General features: G+C 37.8%; 1 protein-coding gene across 22 annotated transcripts in view; it reads left to right on the top strand.

Moving 5' to 3' along the window:
* DOCK9 (dedicator of cytokinesis 9) overlaps positions 1-26631 on the top strand; it is a 322440-nt gene extending 295809 nt beyond the window's left edge. For 11 of the 22 annotated variants that reach the window (XM_037896327.2, XM_037896254.2, XM_037896231.2 and 8 more), the window contains 10 exons: positions 4376-4498; positions 7305-7418; positions 7675-7680; positions 8121-8156; positions 8985-9131; positions 11863-12073; positions 16463-16653; positions 21497-21597; positions 21804-21942; positions 25245-26631. In XM_037896327.2, coding sequence (XP_037752255.1) covers positions 4376-4498; positions 7305-7418; positions 7675-7680; positions 8121-8156; positions 8985-9131; positions 11863-12073; positions 16463-16653; positions 21497-21597; positions 21804-21942; positions 25245-25367 — 1191 coding nt within the window. In that variant the 3' untranslated portion in view covers positions 25368-26631. Of the gene's footprint in view, positions 1-4375; positions 4499-7304; positions 7419-7674; positions 7681-8120; positions 8157-8984; positions 9132-11862; positions 12074-16462; positions 16654-21496; positions 21598-21803; positions 21943-24325; positions 24334-25244 lie in introns of all 22 variants that reach the window. The other 11 variants (XM_037896349.2, XM_037896295.2, XM_037896247.2 and 8 more) reach the window with 3 other exon arrangements.
* The last annotated feature ends 1299 nt before the right edge of the window (positions 26632-27930 follow it).

The raw sequence follows: 27930 nt of genomic DNA, 5'->3' as shown, positions 1-27930 counted from the left end.
GTAATTCTGTGTTCTTCCTCCAACAAGGCAGAGCACAGAAGGCACAGCTAGAGAGAAGAAGAGAGCAAAGATGATTTTATGCCCTACAGTGACCTGTGTCAGGCCCAACAATGCATTCTATATATAATTTCTTTAAAATATATATATATATATATATGTATGTATATATATAGCCTAATTTGGAATAACAAATACATCAGAACTGGGTGAGGAGAGGTGAATACTTTCACCATTTTAAAATTTCGTCTCTCCCTTTTTAAATTCTATAGTCCACTAGTCTAGTAGTCTACAGATGACCAATGGAATGGAAAAGCAAAACAGGATGAGAGAAAGAATATATAGTCAAAAAAGTTACCATATTATGAAACTAGTTTCTCTTTAATGTATTGAAATGCATGCAAACTATAGACACAGTACTTCTAAACATTAAATGGTGACCCGAACAAAGCAAATGAAAGAAAAATTTTAAATGATTGCCAAATCTTACCGCAACTATGGAAACTGCTTAGAATGAAAAATAGTTCATGTAAATACCACTTACTGAGATAAAATACATTGGCCATAATTTTGTGCTAACAAATAAAGGTTGTATACAAGGCTAATATTATGTTAACATTTTACTTATGTAACAATTTTGTATACTTGGTTAAATCTGCTGGTGTCTGTAACTCTGTTAATTCATATGAAACAAATGTAATTTCTAATATGGCCACATAAAATATTTTACTTATTCATAGATCCATAGATATTTAGGTCAGAAGGGACCATTATGATCATCTAGTCTGACCTCCTGCACAACGCAGGCCACAGAATCTCACCCACCACTCCTGCAAAAAAACCTCACACCTATATCTGTGCTATTGAAGTCCTCAAATCGTAGTTTAAAGACTTCAAGGAGCAGAGAATCCTCCAGCAAGTGACCCGTGCCCCATGCTACAGAGGAAGGCAAAAAACCTCCAGGGCCTCTTCCAATCTGCCCTGGAGGAAAATTCCTTCCCGACCCCAAATATGGTGATCAGCTAAACCCTGAGCATGTGGGCAAGATTCATCAGCCAGATACTACAGAAAATTCTTTCCTGGGTAACTCAGATCCCACCCCATCTAATATCCCATCACAGGCCATTGGGCCTATTTACCATGCATATTTAATTACCAAAACCGTATTATCCCATCATACCATCTCCTCCATAAACTTATCAAGTTTAATCTTAAAGCCAGATAGATCTTTTGCCCCCACTGCTTCCCTTGCAAGGCTATTCCAAAACTTCACTCCTCTGATGGTTAGAAACTTTCGTCTAATTTCTAGTCTAAATTTCCTGGTGGCCAGTTTATAACCATTTGTTCTTGTGTCCACATTGGTACTGAGCTTAAATAATTCCTCTCCCTCTCCGGTATTAATCCCTCTGATATATTTATAGAGAGCAATCATATCTCCCCTCAACTTTCTTTTAGTTAGGCTAAACAAGCCAAACTCCCTGAGTCTCCTTTCATAAGACAAGTTTTCCATTCCTCGGACCATCCTAATAGCCCTTTTCTGTACCTGTTCCAGTTTGAATTCATCCTTCTTAAACATGGGAGACCAGAAATGCACACAGTATTCCAGGTGAGGTCTCACCAGTGCCTTGTATAACGGTACTAAAACCTCCTTATCCCTACTGGGAAATACCTCTCCTGGTGCATCCCAAGACCGCATTAGCTTTTTTCACGGCCATATCACATTGGCAGCTCATAGTCATCCTATGATCAACCAATACCCCAAGGTCCTTTTCCTCCTCCATTACTTCTAATTGATGCGTCCCTAGCTTATAACTAAAATTCTTGTTATTAATCCCTAAATGCATGACCTTACACTTCTCACTATTAAATTTCATCCTATTACTATTACTCCAGTTTACAAGGTCATCCAGATCCTCCTGTAGTATATCCCTGTCCTTCTCTAAATTGGCAATACCTCCCAGCTTTGTATCATCCGCAAACTTTATTAGCACACTCCCACTTTTTGTGTCGAGGTCAGTAATAAAAAGATTAAATAAGATTGGTCCCAAAACCGATCCTTGAGGAACTCCACTGGTAACCTCCCTCCAGCCTGACAGTTCACCTTTCAGTAGCACCCGATCCTATTCCTCCAATCCTGAGATGAACTTGGTTCATTATTGTAATATTTAAACTGATTTTTTTTCTTATTTCTCTTTGGAATTCTAATAGTCATTGCAAATTTATGGGAACAATTTCCCTTTTGTCATTCTAGAAGTCCTGAATTAACTTTTATACCCGCGTCATAAATCACTACAGCCTATATTTTTCACACAATACATTTCCTTAATCTAGCCTCAGAATCCATTTCCTGCAAACCCTTTATCATTCTAGCTTTTCTCCACACTCTGTCCAATTTCTCTTCACTGTACTATTGCAAATGTGCGTGTAATACTCCAGTTGATAGAATTCGTCTGATACAGTAACTCCTCACTTAAAGTCATCCCGGTTAACGTTGTTTCGTTGTTACATTGCTGATCAATTAGGGAACATGCTCGTTTCAAGTTGTGCAATGCTCCACTCTTACGTTGTTTGGCTGCCTGCTTTCTCCACAGCTGGCAGCCTTCCTACGTGCCCCCCCTCCAAACCCCCACAGTGTCTCCAGCCCGCTGGCAGACCCCACGGATCAGCTCCTTCCCCCGCCTTCTGCCCGCTGCAATCAGCTGGCTTGCGGCGTTTTGGAGGAAGGAGGGAGGGGGGAAGAGCGAGGATTTGGCGCGCAGGCTCCCCCTGACTCCTGAACATGGCAAGCCAGCTGATTGCCCTGGGCAGGAGGGAGGGGGGAGGAGCGAGGACTCAGCGGGCCTCCCTCCTGCCCGGGGCAATCAGCTGTTTTGCCACCTTCAGGCGACAGGGGAGGGAGTGGGGAGGAGCGAGGACGCAGCATGCAAAGTAAAGGGGGAGGAGGTGTGGTGGGGAGAAGAGGCAGGTCAAGGATGTGGGCATGGGGGAAGTGGGTGGGATGAGGGTTGAGCCCCCCCCCCCCCCCCCCCCCGCCCCTGGTCCTTGCAGAGTAGGGGAAGCTGCCACTGCTGCGCAACGTGCTTGTCCTAGACTACAGCACCTTCAGCCTCCTTGCCTGCCTCATTGTCCTCCAGTGCCAGTGGGCTGTGCCTGTGTGGGGTAAGGCAGGGGCACCTCCTCTGTTTAAAACATATACCTGTATTAAATTGCTTGTTTAAAATGGTTTAAAATGTATATAATGCCTTTTGTCTAGCAAAAAAAAAAAATTTCCCTGGTACCTAACCCTCCTTATTTACATTAATTCTTATGGGGAAATTGGATTCGCTTTGCATCGTTTCACTTAGTCACATTTTTCAGGAACATAACTACAATGTTAAGTGAGGAGTTACTGTAGTTCAAGTTTGCTTATGATTTTTAATGTAATAACATTCCATTAAAAATATATGGAAAATGAACACTCTAATGACAAGTAATCCATAGTGGGTTTTTTTGAATGAAATATCTATTCTATGTTGTGCTGGACTATTAAGAGTTATAGTGGTACATAGAACAGAAAAACTTACCTTGTACAAAATGGTACCATAATTAAGTGCATAAACTATTTGCCTTAACTAATCTTCTTGCAACAAGAAAGATAGTTAAGAAAAAAAAAGAAAGAAAGAAAGCCAGGAATGTTATGCCCAACATATTTCTGCTTCCTCATATTTCTCAGTTTCTTAAACTTTCCTGCTCTTGTCATTTACCTTTTCATCTCAGACATGGTATATCAGATTCAAGTTCACAGAACGTGCATTAATAAGTACACATTTATGAATACCTATTAGTGTAATGCAGGTAATTGTACTGAAAATGTAATTAATTGGGTAGTTCTTGTAGAAACTAAATATAAACGATAAAATTTAAGTGTTGTATCCAGTTGGCTTTTTATTAGTAATGGTTTTCACAAACCAAACATAAAAAAGCACCTCAGAAACAGAAAGTTTGTTTTATAATAAGGCTTCTGAAAAGTGATTATAAAACTTATTTGCTTGACTGCATATAAACATTCCCAGAACAAAAGCCTTATAAGGCAAGCACGTTCCTTTGTTAGGTGTACTCACATTGAGTTGTCTTTGAAGTTCATGATATTCTCAAAAACAATATGTTATATAAAGTAAATGCAAAGTGTGTATGTTCGCATCCAAAACTGTGTTTGTGTTTTTTGTTACTGTGTTGGATTTTTCTAAACCAATACTCTGCCTTAAAACACAATGCCTTTACATATTTTTGTTTTGGGAATCTGTTTTTCAGCAAACTGCCATTTTCCTTGTGTTTTCTTTTAATGTAGACACAACAAAACAGTGCAAAACAACTAAATTTTACTTTTTTGTAACTTTAGGATGTGCTAATGGAATTGTTAGAGCAATGTGCAGATGGACTCTGGAAGGCTGAACGATATGAACTGATTGCTGACATCTACAAACTTATAATTCCCATTTATGAAAAACGGAGGGATTTTGAGGTATTTGATAGGCTTCTGTTTTAAAATTTGTCTGTGAAAACAGTCTAGCCTTTTGAATCTGTAACAGTATGATGTATCAAATATCTCTGAACAATACAGTATCAGAACAATTTTATTTGAAATATTTGTTCAAATTTAAAGTGGCATGTTTAATTTATAACCAAAAAAGTTTGGCATTTCACTTGCACAGGTCCTGCTTCATGTACACCTTGAAGAACTAAATGGTTTTGTATTTGCCTTTCATCATTGGAATTTATACTGTGTATCCAATTAAAAATCAGTACACAAAAACAGATAGCTTTTCATAAAACAATCTTACATGCAGGTGATGCATAATCCTGCATATAATAATAAAGAGTAAATGTAATGAAGTTATTTTCAGAATTTTTTTTATCCAACTGAAAACCAGTGGCAAATACAATTCCAACTCCAAAGAAGTTCTGAGCATCTTTAACTACCATTTAAGTCAATTGGAGTTCCAGGCGCTTAATGCCTCGTAGGATTTAGTATTGTTACTTTCAGGATTGTTTTTCATAAACTTTATTCAGTAGTCATTTGATATTACATTACTGTAATATTAAATAGTATTGAAAATGTAATATGGATAATATTGAGGGATGTACTGTAGTCACTTGATGCATGATCATTGGCTAGTCAGTTTGGGCCTGATCATGGCCACAGTTATACACTAACACAGAGATGTAGGGGGGAGTTATGTGTCTGAACAGCCTCCCTCATTCCTTCCCTACCTTCTCTTGTCAGCAGGTGGGTAGGGGAATGGGTGATGTTTTAAAAAAGCGGCTCCAGTGACATTCCTGGCAACTATGGGCCAGTAAGCCTAACTACAGTACCAGGCAAATTGATTGAAACTATAGTAAAGGATAAATTTATCAGACACACAGAGAAACATGATATGCTGGGGAAGAGTCAACATGGTGTCAGTAAACATGTGGACAAGGGTGATCGAGTGAATATCGTGTACTTGAACTTTCAGAAAGCCTTTGACAAGGTCCCACACCAAAAACTCTTAAGCAAATTAAACAGTCATCGAATAAGAGGGAAGGTCATCTCATGGATCAGAATCTGGTTAAAAGGTAGGAAACAGTGTAGGAATAAATGGTGGTGTTCATAATGGAGAGAGGGTAAATGGTAGAGTCCCCTAAGGATCTGTACTGGAACCAGTGCTGTTCAACATATTCATAAATGATTTGGAGCTGTGTGCAGTGCAGGTTGTCCCATCTCAAAAAAGGTATATTAGAATTGGAAAAGGTTCAGAGAAAGGCAACAAAAACTATCAGGAGTACAGAACAGCTTCCATCTGAGGAGAGATTAAAAATGCTTGTTCATCTTAGAAAAGAGGTGACTAAGGGAGCATATGCTAGAGGTCTATAAAATCATGAATGGTGGGGAGAAAGTTAATAGGGAAATTTTATTTACCCTTTCACATAACACGTGAATCAGGGTTACCCAATGAAGTTAATAGATGACAAGTTTAAAACTAAAATAGGGATGTACTTCTTTACACAACACACAGTCAACCTGTGAAACTCTTGCCAGGGGATGTTGTGAAGGCCAAAAGTATAACTGAGTTCAAACAAGAATTAGGTAACTTCATGGAGGATAGGTCAGTCAATGACTATTAGCCAAGATGGTTATGGACACATCCCCAGGCTCTGGGGGTATATCTACACTGCAGTTAAAAACCTGTGACTGATCCATGCTACCTGACTCAGGCTAAGGGGTGTGGGCAAAGGGGTTATTGTAGTGAAGACATTCAGGCTTGGGCTGAAGCCCTGACTATGGGTCCCTGCGCAAGGGGAGGATCCCAGAGCCCAGACATCTACACCGAAATTAAACAGCCCCTTAGCCCGAGTCCACTAGCATTTGTTAGTCATGGGTTTTTAATGCAGTGTAGACATACCCTGGGTGTCCCTAAGCCAGAAGCTGGGACTGAATGACGGGGGTGATAATGACAGGGTGATAATTTCCCTGTTCTGTTCATTCCCTTTGAAGCATCTGGCACTGTCCACTGTTGGAGGACAGGATACTGGGCTAAATGGATCATTGGTCTGATCCAGTATGGCCATTTTTGTATTAAGCATTGGGTATGTCATCCCCCAATGTGCCAGCCAAAACAACTGAGCCAGCATATGGAGGTTAGTAATCTGCTACTACAATGGTAGTAGTTGATTCTCTCTCACACTCACTCACTCACTCACTCACTCCTCTTCCCAAGAGGCTAACAGAGAAGGATTCCTTCTCTGCATTGTCTTTTAGTGAGGACTAGAAGAAACATAACAGTCTAGCCCTTAGGGCATGGCTACACTGGAAACTTTAAAGCGCTGTCGCGCGAGCACTCCCACAGCAGCACTTTGAAGTGCGAGTGTGGTTGTGCGCGAGCGCTGGGAGAGAGCTCTCCCAGCGCTCCTGGTATTCCACCTCCACGAGGGGATTAGCTCCGAGTGCTGGGAGCGCGGCTCCTAGCGCTCGGGGCCTGTTTACACTAGCGCTTTAAAGCTCTCTGACTTGCTGCGTTCAGGGGGGTGATTTTTCACATCCCTGAGCCAGCAAGTGAGAGCGCTATAAAATGTAAGTGTAGCCAAGCCCTTAGTGTTTTAACTCCGCTGCTATAGGTTCTAAGTGGTGGTAGTGTTGTTTGTTATTGTTAATACATTTTCTCTTAGAATGTTGATGTTAGTGACTAAAAGAGCTTTTTCTCCTTAACACAGTGCTTTTTTATGTTTAAAATAAATAGAAAGTGTTGCTTCTAAGTGCTGTCATTCCAAAATTCTGTGGTGTTTTTTAGAGACTAGCTCATCTATATGACACACTTCATCGGGCATACAGCAAAGTAACAGAAGTTATGCATACAGGGAAGAGACTCCTTGGCACTTATTTCAGAGTTGCATTCTTTGGACAGGTAAGCATTATTTAATATCACTTTTCAAACGATAAAATACAGTCAAAAAACTATTAAAGATTTTGCAACATACCCTGATTCACAGTCTTCCTTTGATTTCTATATTGATACTGCAAAATAAAAAGCATGATAGATTTGTTCTGGTAGTAATGATTGTCTGGTTTAATACATTTGTCATATCCCATGTAATTCCTCCTTATCTTCCTCAGTAAACTTTCTGCTTTTTCTTTTTCTTTCTTTTTGTTACTATCTTAAGGCAGCGGTAAGTTCTCCATAATAATAATTCTTAGCAATTTTTTGAGCACCATCTTCGGTGCTGCAGTGTGGTTTGCAAGTTTGCTTTTCAGATCTGTATGCATTCTAGCTGTTGTAATTCCAAAAATAACATTCAGTGCCATTTACAGAAACAAATCACCTATTTCCAATACATCAGCACTGCATGCTTCAAAAAACAAAATCAAAAGTTCTGGCTGACTGTGTGCATTTGACAGCTTCACATCCACATACACTGTCTTTGTATAAGTAAAATATGCCACAGTAGCCAAATATTGTGTACATTTTTGTGTGTGTGTAACCCAGTTTTTAGTTAACTGATTTCATTTGGATAGCTGACAGGCTGTTTAGGGAATGGGGGAGATTGTAAACTACCTTGAGCAATATAACCTTCAATTTATTCTGTTGTTGTCTTTTATAACTTTATAGCAATACCAGTTTACAGACAGTGAAAGAGATGTGGAGGTAATTACAGTAGCTGCTTACAAAGCAAGCAATGCAGTAAAAATTACTGCATTTCAGCTTAGTTTGATGTGGGTATTTTTTTCAGTGTAGCCTGTGTTTATACATGGTATGTTCTGTTTCTTTCACTTTTTGTCCGTTCCATCTTATGACAGAAATATTTATATTCTGATTTAAAACATTAACTCAAACTTGGCTTTTTGCTTTAAAGCAGTCACCTGTTTCACCTTCCATGCACTTCTATATTTGATTCAACCAAGATTTAAAAACAGATGGTTTAACTAGTGCAAACACACAAATATTTATGTTCAATATAATGTAAAGATTTTTAAATGAGAGAGTAGGTGTGGTTTTGTTTCATTGTACTGTACAATCCAGTATGTAAAACCCCTGTAAAACTGTTTTTCAATCTTTTTTTGTAAATTCTTACTGAAGCATTCAATGGAGAGTCAAATAATCCCTTTTGACAAGGAAATGGATCTTTTGGCAAGTGAAACAGGGATGAAAACAATTCATTTTGGAAGAATATGAAAAATCAGTTTTGATCCCAAAACTTCTAATGTTAGCACATCAAATAATTACAACAATCCTTTCATAAGTTTGTAATTTTGTGTGCTTCCATTATCTGTGCACTCATTCTATAGTAGATAATTCACTTTTTTTCTCATAGGGGACCTTTTTAACTTGGATTTATTTTGATAGATATTTTTACTTTTGCTTGAACCGTGCATTGAACATTTAAGTTTGCCTTGAAAAGCATAAACCACTCTGTATGTTGTAACAATTGGCTGTTGTTCTTTAAGGATTCTAATTATTGTTTGTTTCTTACAGGGATTCTTTGAGGATGAAGATGGAAAGGAGTATATTTATAAAGAGCCTAAACTCACACCACTTTCAGAGATTTCCCAGAGACTACATAAGCTCTACTCTGACAAATTCGGATCAGAAAACGTCAGAATGATCCAGGATTCTGGCAGAGTAAGACTATGTTTATTTGTAAAGCAGGATATGTTATTTAAAACTAAAACAAGTTTATCCCAAAATCTCATAATTTCATTTCATGAATCTCTACAAAATCAAGAGTCTGAGTTTGAATCATCACTATCCTGTCCTCATTATGTGTGTACACATGCTACCTATCTGAATAAAGTGTTGGCTGGAGAGGGTAAGGGGCATGATGGCTCTCATAAAGTATGCCTTAATTTTGAATTTCCTGGCTTTTGTGTCACATAGCAATGTAAGGCTTTTCTGTTAAGACAAAATTGAGTAACTTTTAAATCTGGCTTCTTATCTTTAGGTCATTTGACTACTTGCTGCCCACACAGTGTACCATAGATCCTTCTCCTTCCTATGCATGCTCAGTTATCCTCACAGAGGGTTTTTCCCACTTCTGCAGCTTGGGGTAGAGTCCAAATTGATACCGTTGCAGTGAGAGATACAGACCACCCTTTTGTGAAACGCTTTCACAGGTTCTCAGACACTATGTGGCACGGATGGGTTTTCAGGTTCTCAGACACAGATGGGGCAATAGTAGTACCTAGATAGAAATCTCTGTGTCCAAAGTCTAGTGTACATTAGAGCTAGAACTCCCTTTGGTAAGCCTAACTGAGTATTTTGGGGGATAAAAATAGATAATTTGCCCACAAATCTCTCTCATATGATTGGCCTCTCAAATTAGCCCTTTGCCTGCTTTGTCACTCAGTAGGAGATATTCTCTCTCCTGTTTGAGGGTTCCCAAGATGGTGCACACAGCACAGAAGATCAGGCAGAACAGAGCTACAGCAACCTTCCAATTGAAAAGGGCACCTCGTGCAGAAGAGGCCATTCTAGGTCCCAACTCATTCCCCTCAACATCTAGTCCAGAACTCTTGACCAGCAGCTAATTTTCACCCACCACCAAACTCCAGAGCCAGCAGCAGTTCCCTCCTAAATCACCACTTCTTGCCTCTCCTGCTTCTCTGTCTGTCTGGTAAGAAGATCACAAGATTCATTCGACACTTGTCAGCCTAACAAGGCAGCGGTGAGGGAGAAGCTGCCCCCACTCACACTGGAACCTTACTGGGAATAAAATCTCAGGCTAGGACCAAACTTCACAGACCTATGCTGTACCCTCAGTTCTTCGCAACCGTTCCAATGTGCTTAGATATAAATGTTTTAAACCTAATGAGGATTTCTCTTACAACTAGTTAAAATTGGTGTGTTTGAGGAAAATAGGCTGTACTCTATCCTATTCATAGCTATGGGACTATTCTCAGGTTTTGCCTCCATCATTCAGTCTAGTCAGAGTTTTCAGGGAAGTGTCTGTCTTCCTGTCTTTGTCTCATACTCAGTAAGCAAACAGTTACCCATAAGTTCCAGGGAAGGGGTCTGAAAACACTGCAGACTTTTCTTCAAGAAAGAATCCAACCGTGTGTCTGAGAGGGGTAGGGCACTGGACTGGGACCTTAGGAAACTTGAATTCTAGTCCCAATTCTGCCATTGGCCTATTAGGTGACCTTGGACAGGTCTCTTCACTTTTCTGTGCCTCGTTTTCCATATCTAAAATCAAAATATAGCACTTGACAAAAGAGGAAAGTACTATTGAGTTGTGTAGATAAAAAGCACTGTATAGGAGTTAGGTACATATTTTCTTTAATATTATCTCCCTGCACATGCCTCCTCTTTTCAGGAAAAAGAGCAACAATACTATACAAAAATTGGCAGTCAGAAGTATCTGGGGTTTATGGTCCCTATCATCATAGTATTGGAGTGCCTCACAGACATGAATGAGTTTATCATAACAATTCCCCTGTGAGGTATGGAAGTATAATTATCACCACTTTATAGATGGCAAGTTGAGGCACAAATAGATAAAATTATATATTCAGAGTCATACAGGCAGAGGCAATAATTTAAACCCATGTCTCCCAATTCCCAACCCAGTGCCTTAATCACAAAGTGAAATCCTGACCCCATTAAAGTGTTAACAAACAAACAAACAAACAAAACTCCCATTGTTTTCAATTTCAGGATTTCACCCAATGACTTTGTTTGAACGTTTGTAGCGTTAATACTTTTAGTGGTTTACTGAGTTGATTTGTCATGTTCTGGTGACATTTCTGGCGTGTTTTGTTTTAAGTTTAATTTTTCTGTGTGATCTTTTGACTTGTTTTTTTGCTTTTGATAATATTTTTCTCTGAGATGGTATGCTATAAAGAATATTTTTAACTAGTAACAATATAACAATAATAATTTTTGACTTCCAGGTTATCCTTGTACCAGCTGTAGAGAGACAGGGCACCAGTATTTGTTTCCTCACTTTTGAGTGCTCAATTGTGCAAAAAGAACGAGGAGTAGTTGTGGCACCTTAGAGACTAACAAATAGTGCAAACTTAATCTTCTGTTAATGTAGCGTCTTAATGGAATTTAATATAATTTGCTATGTTGACACTGCTCTGGGTATGTGTCTTTTATCTGCAGTCCTGTACTCTAAAAATATAGAAAATTGTGTCACTAGACAAATATACTAATGTTATACTATAGCTGCCTGTAACTTGTAAGTTAATAAAGGAGGGTACTTCAGTTTTGAAATCAGTGGAGCTGAGGGGTTTCACATCTGGATTTACTTGCAGAACCAGAGCCAAATTTACTTTCCAAAACCTATGCAATTTCAAATTAAAAAATCAACTTTTAATAGTTGCAATTTAAATATTTTTCTATTTTTTTAAAGGTGAATCCCAAGGATTTGGACTCAAAATATGCATACATACAAGTTACACATGTAGTCCCATATTTTGAAGAAAAGGAATTGCAAGAGAGAAAAACAGAGTTTGAAAGAACGCACAATATTCGTCGTTTTATGTTTGAAATGCCTTTTACTCAATCTGGTAAAAGACAAGGAGGAGTGGAAGAACAGTGTAAACGACGAACTATTTTGACAGGTATTGTATGATGGATTTCTCTTTTTAAAGAGGACTACTTTTTTGTATTATGTCTTCATATTTAGCTCTTGGTGTTTGGAATTCTGTGAGTGAATAACCTTTTGTGTTTTGTGAGGAGAATCCCAATTCGTTTCAAGGATTTTATGCAAGACTGTTGATGGTAGCTACGAAAGCAAAATAAACCCAAAGATTAGGTGGAGGCCAAACTTCTCTTTTTAAAACTATACATACACGTCGTGATTTTTAAATGTAACAAGGAAGTCCTCTTAACGTTTCTGTAAGAGAGTACTGATCCTATGGCAGTATGTTTTGTCATGTGATCCCTTTGCACTCCAATAACTGCTGATTAGAGAATGTGAAGGAAGAGACATAACAATAGGATCACACATAGCCTTTACTTTCAGATTAATATTTTTGTTTTGGATAAAGGGATTCCTTGATCCTTTTTTTTTTTTTTTGTGCACCCTTAGTTATAATGCAATAAATAATAAGAATATGGAAACTAGGGCTAAGAGTTATCCCCATATCAGTTAGGGCTGTGATCTTGGATAAGACACCTAAGTGGAAAAGTGCTGTAAGAATCCATGATTGTGATTCAGCAGATGTCAATCTTCCTTTTTGGATTGGTACTTAATTAGTGCCTCAAGATATTGTCAAAGATATCTGTTACTGGAAGAGCTGATGATCTGGCTGTGGTTTAGGATTGAGTTCAGTTGGTTTATTCTGTCATGAACTTTCAGTATGATCTTGGGTGAGTCATTCATTAGTTTGTCTTAACTTTCCCATTGTTATCTTTAAAATGAACATAATAAACTTCTCTCTCTCTCTCTTATGGGTGTAGATATAAGTGCCTTAATTCACTAGTGCCTATAAAATACTTTGTGTTCTTTATATGGAAGGTACTATAGACGTGTGAAGTGTTAAGTATTATCTTTTGGATAAAATGTAAACCTGACCATTTATAGTAATTAAACTTCTTGCTAGGCTTTGATCTAAAGTAGGAGCATTAACCCAAATGTCCTTGTTGTTTTACAGTTTGGGTATTTTCAGTCCACTTGCCTAAAAATCGTATGTTGTTTTTTAAGTATTTTTCATTTCCCATCCAAAAATATTGCTTAGGGTCAGACTTGCTGCTTGAGCAGTCTGGAGATCTTTCCAATGGAACATTTTTCCCTTGGAAAATTCCAGTTCTCTGAAATCAAGACATTCTACAGGAACATATCAATTTCTTTGAAACTTTTGACAGAAACCAGGTAGGTTCCATCAGAAACTTGCCTGGTCTCCTACCTGCCTCCTTGGCAGCCTGGGTTCCCAGATCTTCAGCTACCCACGCTTCCAGGACTGGAAGCTCCATTGGACACCAGGGAGCATATTTCATTTTGGATTAACAAATTATTGTGGGCTTGCAGTTCCATGAGAAAATTGAAGTTTTTGGATTTTCATCCTGATTCAGGATTAAAAAAAAAAAAAAATCCCAAACTTTCAATTTTTTTTACATTCTTTTCCCAGCCAGTTCTAGTAACTACACTTGCGTAGCTTGAGAACTGATTCTCCTTCTAGGGTTGCCTGTGTGCTTGCACAGCCTCCACTGTTAGCATTCCAGTGGGTCTGCCTGAACCCTCTTACTGCCTCATCTTAAGCTGGAAGATATAAAGGGGAAGTCTTTCCCAACTGTTATTTTGTTCTAGTTAACGCCCATAGGAGCAGCAAGTAAGAATCTACCAGTATCCTGGATGCTTTCATCTGTCAGTACCCTATCCTATTATGGTTTTTTTGCTTTTAGCTTTTTAGTTAGATTGTTTTAGTTCTGCAGCATTGTGACCCTACGGGTGTTTGATCCCATTTACATAATCCTTCATTCTCCATTTCTATGTTGATTATACACCATGGTTAGCTCACAGGATTTGGGTCTTAATTCTTCTTTTTTCCGAGTCTCCATCTCTAGTTGGTACCATGGCTGATCCCAATAAAAACACCATCTTTAAGCTTTGCAAATCAAAAGATGCTATACTGTTACGGATGACTATTATGTTGCCTCGATGAGGGTCACTGTGCAGATTAAATATACAGGCCATTGCTATCACCATGAATTCAAAGGTAGTAGGAAGGTTGCCTCAAACTCCAGCTGTTAGAAGAGTGGTTAATGCCATTTGTCAGACCTTGAGAAGCATGGAAAGGCCACAATCAAAGGGCTCCTCAGCATCACTCTCATGGCTAAGGCCAGTGCTGAGTCCACAGGGTCAACATCAAGGGGCTCCTCGTCATCTCTGACATTTGGTAGGCCAGAAACGTTGGTGTCGAAGCTAAGAGTGCCAGGAAGGCTGACTCAAAGACCTTTGACCTGGAAAACTTACGCTGACTCTTTGAAGGTGACCCCTCCAAAGCATTTTTTTTAATTGAATTTGTGCCTTTTTTCCTACTCAGTTTTTATCTTAGTAAAGCCAGAAATCACATATCTGGTCTTCCCTGTTTTAACTTGAGGACTACTTTGAGACTTGTCTATACTGGAAAATGTATTGTGTTATTACCACATTAACTAACACAGTGGTAAACACAACTTGGTTCACATTCTCCCTGCCCCCTTTGAATTATGAGGAAAATTACAGGGAAATCTTACACAACGCTTCTATGACTCAAGTCCTTGACAGTTATTAGTTAGCAAATATTGTAACCTTGTATCGTAGCTACAGTGTGTACGTCTATTGAATACACAGTTTTAAAAAATAATACACATATTGGTGCACCACTATCCTGAGGGATTTCATTCTCCAGAGCAGTACCTGAAATTGGTTATGGTATAGTAGTATTAATTTTCCGCTAGGAAAGTCTGTCATTTAAAGGAAAATTATAATTAAGTTTGGCTAAGAAGTTTAATGAGTTTAATTTATAATCCTGTTTTGTAACACATTCTTTGGTGGAAAGTGGCATCTTATTGTATAGTTACCAAATTATTACATTTTTATAATTCTCTAAAGCAATTAAAGTATCTAATTTAAAAAAACAATTATGAACTTCCTTTGTAAAAGAAGTTCAGTTTAAGCACATGATTTCTTTATTGCTTCTGAACTGCAATAAATTAGTTCACTTATATGTCAAGGTCACAGCCTGATTATTTTACATACTGACTCATACATACAGTTTCCATTAGGATTAGAACAAACAGTACTTTTAAAAAGTACTACTACATATTTACTTGTCATTCATAGGTTACTATGTTGAAGACTTTGGTCATTTAATAAAGTTTGGTCCTGAAGTATGAAGCGCATCCGCAGGAATGTGTAAATATTCAGCACCATATGGTGGAGTTGAAGGGCGGGGAGGGAGGGAGTGATTGCCTTCATTTTCCTGAAAAGAGGGTGGGGGACAGCTTTGAAAAGTTTGGAAAAGGCTGATTTAAGAAATGTTTAGAATTTGATAATCCACAAAAGCAAGGAAATTCAGAGTTGGCTAACACTTGATTTCAGTAGTAACAGAATCACATTAATCTAGGCAGGGGTGAGCAAACTTTTTGGCCCGAGGGCCACATCTGGGTATGGAAATTGTATGGCGGGCCATGAATGCTCACAAAATTAGGGGTTGAGGTGCAGAAGGGGGTGAGGGCTCTGGCTTTGGGTGCAGCTGTGGATGAGGGGTTTGGGGTGCAGGAGGGTGCTCAGGGCTGGGACCAAAGGGTTCAGAGGGCATGAGGGTGTTGAAGTGCAGGAGGGGGTCAGGGGTGCAGGCTCCGGGTGGCACTTACCTCAAGCATTCCCAGAAGCAGCAGCAAGTTCTCCCTCCAGCTCCTATGCAGAGGTGCAGCCAGGCGTGGCCAATGGGAGCTGCAGGGGCAGTGTGCGGAGCCCCTTGGCTGCCCCTATGCATAGGAGCCGGAGGGGGGACATGCCACTGCTTCTGGGAGCCGCGCAGAGCGGGGCAAGCCCTCGACCCCGCTCCCCGGCTGGAGGTCGAGGGCTGGATTAAAACGTCTGGAGCGCCGGATGCGGCCCCCAGTCCATAGTTTGCCCACCCCGATCTAGGCACTTCTGAAAATCCAACCCAAAATGTTTTAATAGTCTTATTTGGAATATATTTATTTATAAACTAAAATGCTTTAAAAGGGAACTCTGAACTTTTTTATACTATTGCCAAGCAATACTGAAGGCTAGTATAACTGAAAGATATTGGAAAATAAATGTTTGTGGTGTTTTTCAGTTTGTTTACTTTATGAATTTGACAGCATTTTTGTGTATCGTAACAAGAGATCGTTTGCTGTATGGTTGTAGCAATAAAAAGCATTACTAGCTTAATAAACTTTTTTGAAGAATTTTGTAAAACTCTACCAACATATAAACTGTTTAAAATTAGCTTAATATAATCAGAAATAGATTACTTAATCTGTTTTTATCCTAGCTATACATTGTTTCCCCTATGTGAAAAAGCGCATTCCTGTAATGTATCAGCACCATACAGATCTAAACCCAATTGAAGTAGCCATTGATGAAATGAGTAAGAAGGTTGCAGAGCTCAGGCAGCTTTGTTCTTCAACTGAAGTAGATATGATCAAACTGCAGCTAAAGCTACAGGGAAGTGTCAGTGTTCAGGTAAGATACCTACCTGTGCACCAGATCTCATATATTGCTTTCCCCAACGAAATATGATAAATGAACTTGCAGCATTTTTATCTTTACAGAGTGTCTATTTTTATGTGAAATTATTGAATGTTTCATGCAAGAAATGATATATATAATTCATTGTCCTAGATTATTTTTCATAACAAACTGTAACAGCTTTTGACAATTAAACAAAGGACACAGAGCTATGTGACTGACTTGTATGACTGTCTCAGGGCATGTATACACTTACCTCTGGAGCGATAGATCCAGCAGGGGCTGATTTATCGCGTCTAGTGAAGACACGATAAATTGACCACCAAGCGCTCTCCCGTAGACTCTGGTTCTCCACCAGAGCGAGAGGCGCAGGCGGAGTCGACGGGGGAGCGTCAGCAGTCGACCTACCACAGTGAAGACACTGCGATAAGTAGATCTAAGTACATCGACTTCAGCTACGTTATTCACATAGCTGAAGCTGCGTAACTTAGATCGATGCCCCCCTCTAGTGTAGACCAGGTCTTAGCTCCTTTTGGTTCCAGGGTGAGGGGCTGGAACAGGAATAAAACACTAGCTTCTCAAATAACAGGGATGAATTAATTTATTTTGCTTGATTTCAGACCTACTCTCATGTTGAGTTCAAATGTTCTGTTCAAACTTAATCGTTAGGTTTGAATTCCAGTCAGATGCTTTTTGAAAAAAGAACCCCAAAAAGTGTCAGAACAGGGAGGGGAAAAGAGTGAAAATTGGAGCAGATAATAAACATAAAGTTTAAAAAAATAGAACATGGGTTGAGAGAACATTTATAAGAGAAAAAATTGTGTGTGTGTGAGAGATTATATCGGGGGACCTGGTAGCAAGCAGTATATAGGTTGGTTAGCACTTCCCAGGCATGCCGTTCTATGACATAGGACCTCAGCCTCATTTAGTGGACACAGTGGATGCACATAGGGGCAGAATTAAGGTTGCCCCGACAACCATAAATCTAGCACTTTCTGACTTTTGAGTGCTTGTCTTTACAACCTAAATGAGGTGCTTTTAATGTAGTTTTTGTGTGCATGAGTTATACACACACGCATTCTGTATCAAAGCCACTCATTTGTACCATCATCGCTATTGAGGGTGACAGCCTATCTCTAAAATGGGTTTTCCGTTAGCTATTAAACCTTTTATTCCTTTGTTTTATTTATAATTATGTGACCATTTCAAAATTGTGATAGGTTGTAAAACAGTGTTAAAAAAGATGCCTCCAACCAGTGTGCAACACACACATACACAAGATGCCATTGGAAGTAGCGGTAGTCTCTGTGGATCACAGTGCAGTCACTGCTAGCCTTCCCCTCTGTTGTTGACATAGAAAACTACCTGAGGATGGTATCAGAGATTCTATATGCAAAAAACTAAAGGGAAAAATTATCAGGGGCTTCAAAATGAACTAAATTACAAATTTTTACTTAAAAAACTAAGACTGGTGATCTGTTCAGTGTGACCATCTCTTTTTCTACGTGGCGAGCAATGACGATGAAGAAGTAGCTTTCAAACACTACCACAGAAAAAGTAGCTATGTCCTCACAGTTTAAAAAATTTAAGCTTCAGTAAACATGAGTCCATCAACAATTACCTTGTACAGGGACAATACTTTTATGCAGTACAGCTCATTTCATGATGCACTCACTATGCTTTACAAAATCAAATAAGCATAGAGATAAATAGAATGAATAGCTGAAGAACTTGGAGTTGTTGGAAGTATTGAATATGAGGCATGACTCTAATCAAAGTAATTAATAACAGTGAACAAAATTGTCATGTGTCAGCTGTTTGGCTTGTGTGAAATGAGTTGTCCACGTAGCAAGAAACCATTGGGTCCTTCCCCTACAAGAACTGAGAGATAGTACACAGGGGCCGCTTCCCAAAAACTTCCTCAAGAGCAGCCTGGCAACCATTTAAGACTCAAAAGGGCGCACCGTCTAGAAAATGGTTTTGATCCCTAGACAGCGACAAAAGCCCTCCCTCAAAAAAAAAAATAAAAAAAAATAGAAACCTAAAAATGTATAAAAGGCCAGAAAAGAAGAAAAAGCTAAGAATCCTGATCTTTTTGAACTTTAGTTTATCCTCTAAAGAAGAGGAACTATCAGCTTTAGATCATGATAACCTCAAGCCATACGAGCAGGAGAGAGTCTTTTCTCCCAGGTGTGTTTGGGGCCTTGGAGAAGAAGGTGGTGGACACCATCAGTATTCATCGAAAAAGAGAGGATGAGCAAGCAAAGTCCAAAAGCAGGTATCTTCCGTCAACAAACAAGACAGAATTTTCCATCTCCCTACACCCTTCTTTGAAGAAGTCTTTAGGCAAGAACACGTTCTCCCTAAGATTAATGCATCTGTGGCTAAGAATGTGAGAATTCTTGCAAAAGTTTAATTCTTTCCTAAAGCCTCACACCTGAGCCACCCTGAGAAGTGACTTTAAAGCTTTGTTATTAATCATCAGAACTACTCTGGCAACTACTTTTCGCAAGGGACATGGTGTCAAAGGCCTCACCCCCAAAACCACAATGAGTTTCATTGCTAAAGAAAATAATCCTTGGCTGTTGTTTCAGAATGGACATATCCATGGACTCTGTGAGGCTGGCAGCGAGGGCCATAGCCACAAACTCTGTAGCTGAACACCAACTTTGGCTCCAACTCTGGATAGAGGATAATTACTCTAAGCAAATTCTCTGTGCCTCAGAATTTTCTGGCAGACTCTCATCTGAGGGAAAAGCTTGAAATGGTAATAAACAATAATACAGACAAGCCAAAGAGTTTGCTTCCCCTGTGAGGGCAGAACTTCCTTTCATTCCTACTCACAACAAAGATTAAAGAGAGTGATTCCTGGTAACAGAGCATCATGAGGAAACCTGGATCAAAAAGTCGATCCAGACCCTCCTTCCAGTCCAAGTCATTAGTGAGACTGCAAATGAGCATGCCTCTGCCCAGAAATAAGTCTACGATTGTGGATACTTCACTTCTTAGACACACGATTTTGGTCAGCCTTAGGCAGGGGTCTGGGAGACCCCAATAACTCATACTCTCTGAAGTTCCATTCTCCTCCCCTTCCTTTTATACTTCATCCAGCCTTGAGAGAGGGTGAGAAATGCCACGCAATGCAAAAAGATACTGCATCTCCTAAAAGCAACAGAGCCTGTCTCATGAAGGATGGGGTATTCTTTTAGAATGTAAGGTCTCCAGAGTGGGGATTATCTCTTATCCATATTTGTACAGCACCCATCCAATGGGGCCTTTATGTGTTGTTATAAATATTTACTAATAAATAATAAATGTTGAAAACCATTCCCAACATTAAGTGTCCTCATCTGGTAGTGGAAATAGAAGCCCACAAGACAGTAGGATTTGGACACAAAATCCTGACCACAGATGACAGATTTTAGGATAGGAAGCACCCCTGAAGAACTGCAATAAGGAGGGAACATGGCCAAGGTCAAAGAGTCTCCAAAGCATCAAATTTGTAGGGATAGAAATGATGAGGCTAGCTTCATCTAATGAGAAATGATGAGGCTAGCTTCTGCTAATCCACCTGCGATAGTAGCATGCGCTGGTTCAACCAGACAGTACAATGACCAGGGCAGGCACTATTCATCTGAACCAAACTGTTGGAGGATAAATTCAAAATGGTTTCTGAATCAGGAAGTGTTCAACTGATATCCCGGAAGGTAGGCCATCCCCAGAAATGTTATTTACATCCAGTCTGTTGTAACTAGGTATTTGTGCCCTGAAGAAGCAGATCAGCAATCTTTGGGAATAGACTATGGCTCATAGATGGCCGAATGGGTTTATGTACAAGCCCATAACCCTCTTACCACCTGCTTTCCTGAACTATTCTTCCTACTATCTGAACTAGTAGAAGAAACAAATATCATCACCACTCTCCAAATTAGCCAAGAAGATTGTGGTACTCAGGCCTAGTGGAGCTATAGCAGAGGTCACCAATCTCTCTCCCCAGTTGTGGTGATCTCCTATCCCAGGTCTTATTTCTTGACTTCCCAATCTGGACTACCTGAGCCTGACAGCTTAACTATTGCTCTAGCATTTTTCATATTTTTAGTGAAGCTATGTGACCAGTCTTTGAGAGTCCCTGGTGTCTCTCAGTTCTCATTGACTCAATTCTAGCATGTGAAGGATCCATTCATTGGTAAAGGACTGTCAAGCATGCTGTCTCTAAGAAAAGATATTTATTGTTACTGTATATTTATTTATATTATATTACTGTCTGGAAGTGCTAGCCACGTCTTGAACTGTACAGGCCTTCCCCAAAGAGTTTACAATTTTAGGCTTTAAGGTGAGCCTCAGCAGGTGGGTAAAGTGGAGAAAGTGAATGGGGTAACCGTTTTTGCACAGGGAAGCTGTGTGCACAATTTTAGATAGTTTAGGTTATTTTTTAATAATGGAGATAAATAAGCAGATCAGTGTGAGCTCGCCATCTGCCTACCATAGTAAGGAAGACAAATTTCCTATTTGTTGGCAGTCTTACCAGAGATTGTATTTTGCTGCCACCCTTCAAATGGTCCTTCTAAGTCAGGATGCATCACACTGAGGTGGCAGCATGGGGAAATATATTGATGTGTTGTACCTGTTTAATAAACAGGGGAGTTTTGTTTCCTATTTTATCTGTTCAGTAGTTGCAACAAACAATAAATTCACTTAAGAAGAACAAACCAACCTAGCCAACCAACTTGTTTCACTATATATGTGTGTATGTATAAATATATATAAATGCTTTAGTTGGAACAATATGGTAATATAGCAAATCAACTTTATTTCACATTCTTTTTTCTTGTTTTAGGTTAATGCTGGTCCATTAGCATATGCAAGAGCTTTCTTAGATGACACAAATACCAAAAAGTATCCAGACAATAAAGTGAAATTACTGAAGGAAGTTTTCAGGTAAACTGTCTGAATGTACACGGAATAACTTTTTAAAGACAGGTTTTAAGCAGGTTTTGTTTTAGTCATTTACTTTAATGTTACCAATGTCCTTGCCACGCTAACAAGGTATTCTAAAATTAACAAGTAGCATTTGACGTTTCTCCTCTGGATTTTGCATAAACGTAATGTCTTTTTTTTCTTTTCTATTTTTTATACAACTTCAGACAATTTGTTGAGGCTTGTGGTCTAGCATTGGGTATAAATGAACGACTTATAAAGGAAGATCAGTTAGAATATCAAGAAGAAATGAAGGCTAACTACAGAGAAATGGCAAAAGAACTTTCTGAAATAATGCATGAACAAGTATGTACTGAATCCTAAATATTATATTTAATACCATCCAGGATATAGTTGACCATGCTATTATAATATGCACCACTAGTTACCTACAGGAAAAATATTCAATAATTTTGTTTTCAGTGTTCTACTCTTGCATCGGAACTCTCCTAGTGTCCTGTGGTCAAAACATGGTTTTCTCTAATTTTGTCAATAATTTATCATATTTCTAAATGCTCTCACACGTTTACTGCAAATGCAAATGAAATAATTTTTTTTAAATAATCATTAATAATCAACAAGGATACAACAAAAACTCAAATTATCTTTTAAAATTGACTGTCAGTGAGTAGGCTACATGGAGCTAAGTACAAAAGTTACTGTAAGTGGTCATTACCCTACATAAGGTTTACTGAAATGATCCCATGTTAACTGTCACAGAGTAATAATTTAATAGAGAGGAGGTGGCTTAAGACTTGAGTTTTTAATGCTTAGAGAGGAATTTTTTGTTGACTTCAGCCAAAATTTCTTTACAATAAAAAATGCTTAAATACTAAGATTTTTTCTTCAAGAAACCTAAGCATACAGAGTATAATTATGTATAATACTTAAATATAAAATTTTCTTCTGAACTAACATTCATTCTGACAATATTATATGCAGTAAATATTTTGTGTAAGTGAACTATGATTTTCTTAGGTATATTAATTATAGAATTTAACTATCTGTCCATAAATCATTTTGTACTCATTTCATTTTATGGTTGGCACCTTACAGTCTTGTTCACAATGTAATCTCTCCCTACAAAGGGTTTTCTGCTCCGTAGAGTGAATGCCATTTAATAACATTCATTGAGTTCTTGTTCTTGTAGAGAAGTGGGATTTTAAATGCATAGAACTGTAAGTTACATCAGTGTATCACCTTATAAATTTTTATTTCTTAATTGTCCTTAGTTAACGTCATAAATGTTATCGTGAAGCTTGGAGTATAGCAAGTGCTATATAAGACTGTTCTCACACACATCTTCTCCATAATTCTCTTTCAAAGAAGAAAATTTACTATACACATGACTTGCAGTGTCACAGAGCATAATGTGGGCATAGAAAACACATTTATTCTACAAAAAATTGCATATGTGCACGCTCTCTTAATCAGATATAAAAATAGTATTTACAAATTGACATAAATGTACATGACCTTTCACCAGATCTAGAGTGAAAATTTTTCCCGGCTGCAAAGAGCGTATAGTTGAAGGCAGAAAAGACTTGGGATAACAGTGCAGGTGACGAAGACTATATAGGAAAGATCCTTGTAAGAAGTGGGTTTAGAAGAAATGAGATTGTGCTTGGTGGATGAAAAAATGGGACAGTTTGACTAATAATATTTGAACTTGATGTGGTAAAAGGCAGGAATCCAGTGGAGGAGTTCAAAAATAGGGATAATATGGCTGTAATGACTGGTGTTGACTGAGCAGCAGCATATTTTGAATAAGATAAAGGAGGTATATGTGAGCAGTGGGAGGCCACAGAGAAGAGTATTGCAGTAATAAGAGGGAAAATGGCAAAGACGTGCACAAATTCTTTAACAATGGCAATAGGGAGGGAAAGGCTGTATGTTAATATTACATAGGAAGAAATAATAGGATATAATGAGAACTGGATGGAGGAGATTGAAGAATCTAAAATAAAACTGCAGTTAAAAGTCTAGAAAGATAGTAGCATTTTAGCAACATGAGAGAGAGGAGGGATTATAGAGACGTTAAGCAGAAATATGAAAAAATTGATTTGAAATGAGTGCAGGACATTAGGAGTAGATGTTTGAGGAACAGGCCTGGGGCATGAGGACACAATTGATTCCCTTACATACTTTTTCTTTTTTTGATTGTAAAACCTGATACATGATCTACTGTAAGACTGCCGTAATGCACACTACTGTCATAATATGCCAGTATGTTCTTATTATACAGATACGATACATTAGAAAATGTGCTAATTCGGTTAAATGGTAGTCAAAAATGAAATGAGTCACTTTACAGGTTTTAAATTAAATTTCAACATTTGAAGGTCCGAACTGAGAAATAAAATTACAGTGTAAGAATTTAAATTTTCATTAAAAATAATAATTCACGGGAAACTTTTTATCTGGAATTAATTTTGAATTGGTTAAAAATGTAGATTTTATATGACTGGACCTGATTTCTATAGTTCAGAAATTCATGGAATATTTCGGCAGTTTAATTTTTGTTCTACAGGCAATGAAAAAGCTAATTAATATCAACTGCCCTAACTAATTAGTGTAGTGATTAAACGATTGCAAGAAACTTTAAATGTTATATCAATGGTTTTTTTATATACAAATGAATCTTAACAGACATCTCTTTCTCTCCTGTGCTGTTCGCAAACATGATCAGATGGAATGGTAATATTTTTTGTTTCTGATTTCAGGGTCTCTGTCTAGTTTTGTGTAATTCCTTTTACCACTGTAATACAGGATGAACACTTTGTTTCATGGCACAAAACTGACCAAAGTTAGAAACAGACTTTGGGTCCCTTTAATCTTGTTCCCACATCCGAAGTATATTGTGGAGTCAGAGTGGCCATTTCTCACTGTGTAAGATCCCTTTTTTTGTCAGTCCATAGGCACCATCCTGAGGAATATGCTGTTCCACACTCCTGGTATGGAAATAAACAGCCATTTGGGAAGAAGGGAATCTAGTTTCAGAGGGAGAATGGTGGAAGAGTACTCCTAGTGGCAAAGCACAGCAAGGGTTTTGAATGATTAACAAAACCTTTGTATTAGCATTTTTTATATTAATCGTTTAAATTGCCCATAATTCTTTCTCTGACAACAGTCAAGAGTAAACTTTTTTGTTTTTGGCTGAGAAGTGAATGGTCTATAAATGGACTTTCGTTTTTATAATGCCCACTCTCCTGTTTGTCTACATTTTTCCTAACTAGGTGAGATTTAATGATTGCTTCCTCCTTCCATCAGGAGTTATTTCTATTTTTAACTTGTGAAAGGGGAGCTGTTTGAGACTCAGCCAGCAAGAAAAGTGTAATCATTTAATTAGGAAGGTGTATCATCTGATGTTGTAGCAAGGTTTAGCACCCAGTGCAGTACTAGAATTGGTCCCTGGGAATAATGTTAACCACCACAAAAGAGGAAATTTTATGCCGTTGAAGACAATATGAAAAATAGACTAGATAAATTGTACATTTTGATAATACCCCACTGTTTTATTGAGCTTATTGAATTATTTTATAAGTGATTTTGTGTATCTGTGATCAGTTTTTGGGTGAAGTTATAGCTCTGTTTATTTTTCACTTAAGATTGTTCCTGTTGAAGAAAAGACCAGTGTTATGTCTAATTCACTACACATTTTCAACGCCATAAGTGGAACTCCAACAAGCACAGCAGTTCATGGGATTCCCAGTTCTTCTTCAGTTGCATAAGTGTTTTGTAAAGGAAAGTAATTTTTCTTAGTATATGCATGGATTTTCTTTATTATTTGCAAACTCAGGATGATTTTAAAGCTAAATATTGGACACCTGCAAGCCATGTAAATTAGCACACTAAAACACTGAGCACACTATATTTCGGGACAGGCGGGAATAAACAATAATGGTGGTAGACTTCTAAAATAAATAGAAAGGTGAACATATATTTTTACATTTTGCTGGCAATATTAAAAGTTTTCATAATGTCTTTGCAGAGGTCTGTGTTGGGAACTTTTATGATAGTTAATTTCTCTTTTTCCTTAGAAAGTATTATTAAAATGAATGGCACATTACAAAAAGGTGTTATAGAACGTACGTTTGCAGATACATAGTATTCAGATGTTCTTTTTATGTATGGCACATACAGATTGATTTTAAGTTCAAGAACTATTTTGGGACTAGATAGAGACACTAATTTTTTTTTTAATTTAATGGAACTGACACTAGTAGTTTTGTACCATTGACAAATTGTTGTGCTCCTTTTTATACCTTGTTGTCATATTGAAAGTATATGAGTTTAAAGCAAATGGAAAAATTAAGTACAACCAAAGGTCTGTATTAATGAACACCAAGCACCAAGTTACACTAAAATATAAGTAGTGGTAAACTGATTTGTACATATTGTTTGTTAATACAGTCCATAGATTCTGTACATAAATGTATTACATTTCTAAACAATTTTTAAATAGTCATAGCAGCTCTCAAGCCTTCTGCTTTAAATTTAATTGTGACATTTGTGCTCATTCCAAGTATATGCTATATACAGTTGGTTTATTCCTGTATATAGATAAGTGCAATATGAAGATGTATACAATCTTTGCTATGTTAGGTTTATACACTGTTTTGAAAAAAATCATCCCTTTTGCCAAAGCAATGGAATACATAATAGGTGATCATTTTCTGTTAAATGGTGGTGTGATTTAAAGCTTTTACCATATTATTGTTCTTTCAAGACACTAATTTAGTAATTTTATATTTGGGGAAATAAAGGTTTTAAATTTTATTTAACTGGAAGCACTGTCCTGCTGTAATTAAACAGTCTATACTACATCTGTATTAAAAAAAAAAAATAAGTAGCTAATTTCTCTACAATGTGTTCTGGATTCTGTTATTTTACAGCTTATACATTAAGGAGCAAGAACGCAAAACATTCACTCATACAAAATCAGATTATTGCAATTAAAATATGACAAATAAATACAATATGGAGTTCTATGAATTATTTCTCTAAAGTGAAGTTATTACCTGTGGTATACTCCTACAAGTTCATTATTGTTAGTCTATTGCCTCCCTAGAAATTCTGCGCACTGAAGCAGTGTCCTTTCATGAATCCACCAAAAAAATTCTTGGAGTAATAACTTACGCTGCCCTTAATAACCAGTGGCATTACCCTCCCCCCCAACGTTTTTTTCATCAAGCAATACTTCAGAAATTTTTCTCATCCTTATAGCATGGATGTGCTGACATTTTCATTAGTAGGGGGTGAACATCTATTGCTGTTTGCCAATGGTATTTGAAGAGACATCATTTTTTGTTTATGTGACTAATACATATTTAGTATTGGCTCTCACGGGATTTAGGTGAAATTCTGAATAGCACTGCTTCAAATATATTGTTGAAAGTTACGGATTTGCTACAAAAAAAAGGGAGGGGTGCTTGTTTTACTTTAAAAAGGGAAAGGTAGTAGCTAGTGAATACTTGAGGCTGTAGCGAGACAGTCTTCTTTCTTATGAGTCCTCCGTCTTTGTATCAGTCATGTGTGAACATGGGAACCCCTTACTATAGATATGTGTAGCTACCCTCAAAACTCATTTTACATGTTGGGAAATGTCCCTTCAAAAAAAATTGTTTAGGAAGTCTATCAGTGAAAATGTTTCAATGAATTTCATTGAAAAAAGAATATTATTACCTGCAGGATTTATAATTCAAACAATGCAGCAACCTCCCAATAGATGAAAACTAAAAAGTTTAATTAAATTTTGATTGTAAGCAAAAATTAGATGAATTAGTCTCACTGTCCAAGATGGCTAGACTATAAAAAAGAAAGGAAGGAGCATAAACGCTGAAAAGTAAATTTAGACCTTTTAACTTTTGTTTTTACAATCTACATTACACAGGGGAAGAAACCGTTTACATTGTTAGTGTATCTTCTTTTTTTAAAAAAAAGAGAATTGAGTACAAAACTTTAGGGCAGAGATACATTAAAATCCTTTAACCTGGTCTTTTTTTCTTTTTTTCTTTTTTTTTCCCCAAGCTCTCACTGTGAAAGAACCTGTGTGTGTCCTTTTAGGTTCGATGAGCTTTACAAATAATTTAATTCTCAGCTTTCTCTCTCATTCTTTTCTAATACCCAACTGAGGGCATTCCTAAGGTTTGACCATCTTACAATTACATGTTATAAAAAATGTTGTAAAACTAGAACTTGAACAGGCACCTATTAAAGATGTCCAAGAGTTAAGAAGGAATATAACTTATAAAATGTACTCTACAGTCAGAAAGAGGAACAAAACAGGCAAAT

The sequence above is a fragment of the Chelonia mydas genome, chromosome 1, assembly GCF_015237465.2.
Source record: "Chelonia mydas isolate rCheMyd1 chromosome 1, rCheMyd1.pri.v2, whole genome shotgun sequence".
In the NCBI taxonomy this organism is placed as follows: domain Eukaryota; kingdom Metazoa; phylum Chordata; order Testudines; family Cheloniidae; genus Chelonia; species Chelonia mydas.
This window is presented reverse-complemented; position numbering and strand designations above follow the sequence as displayed.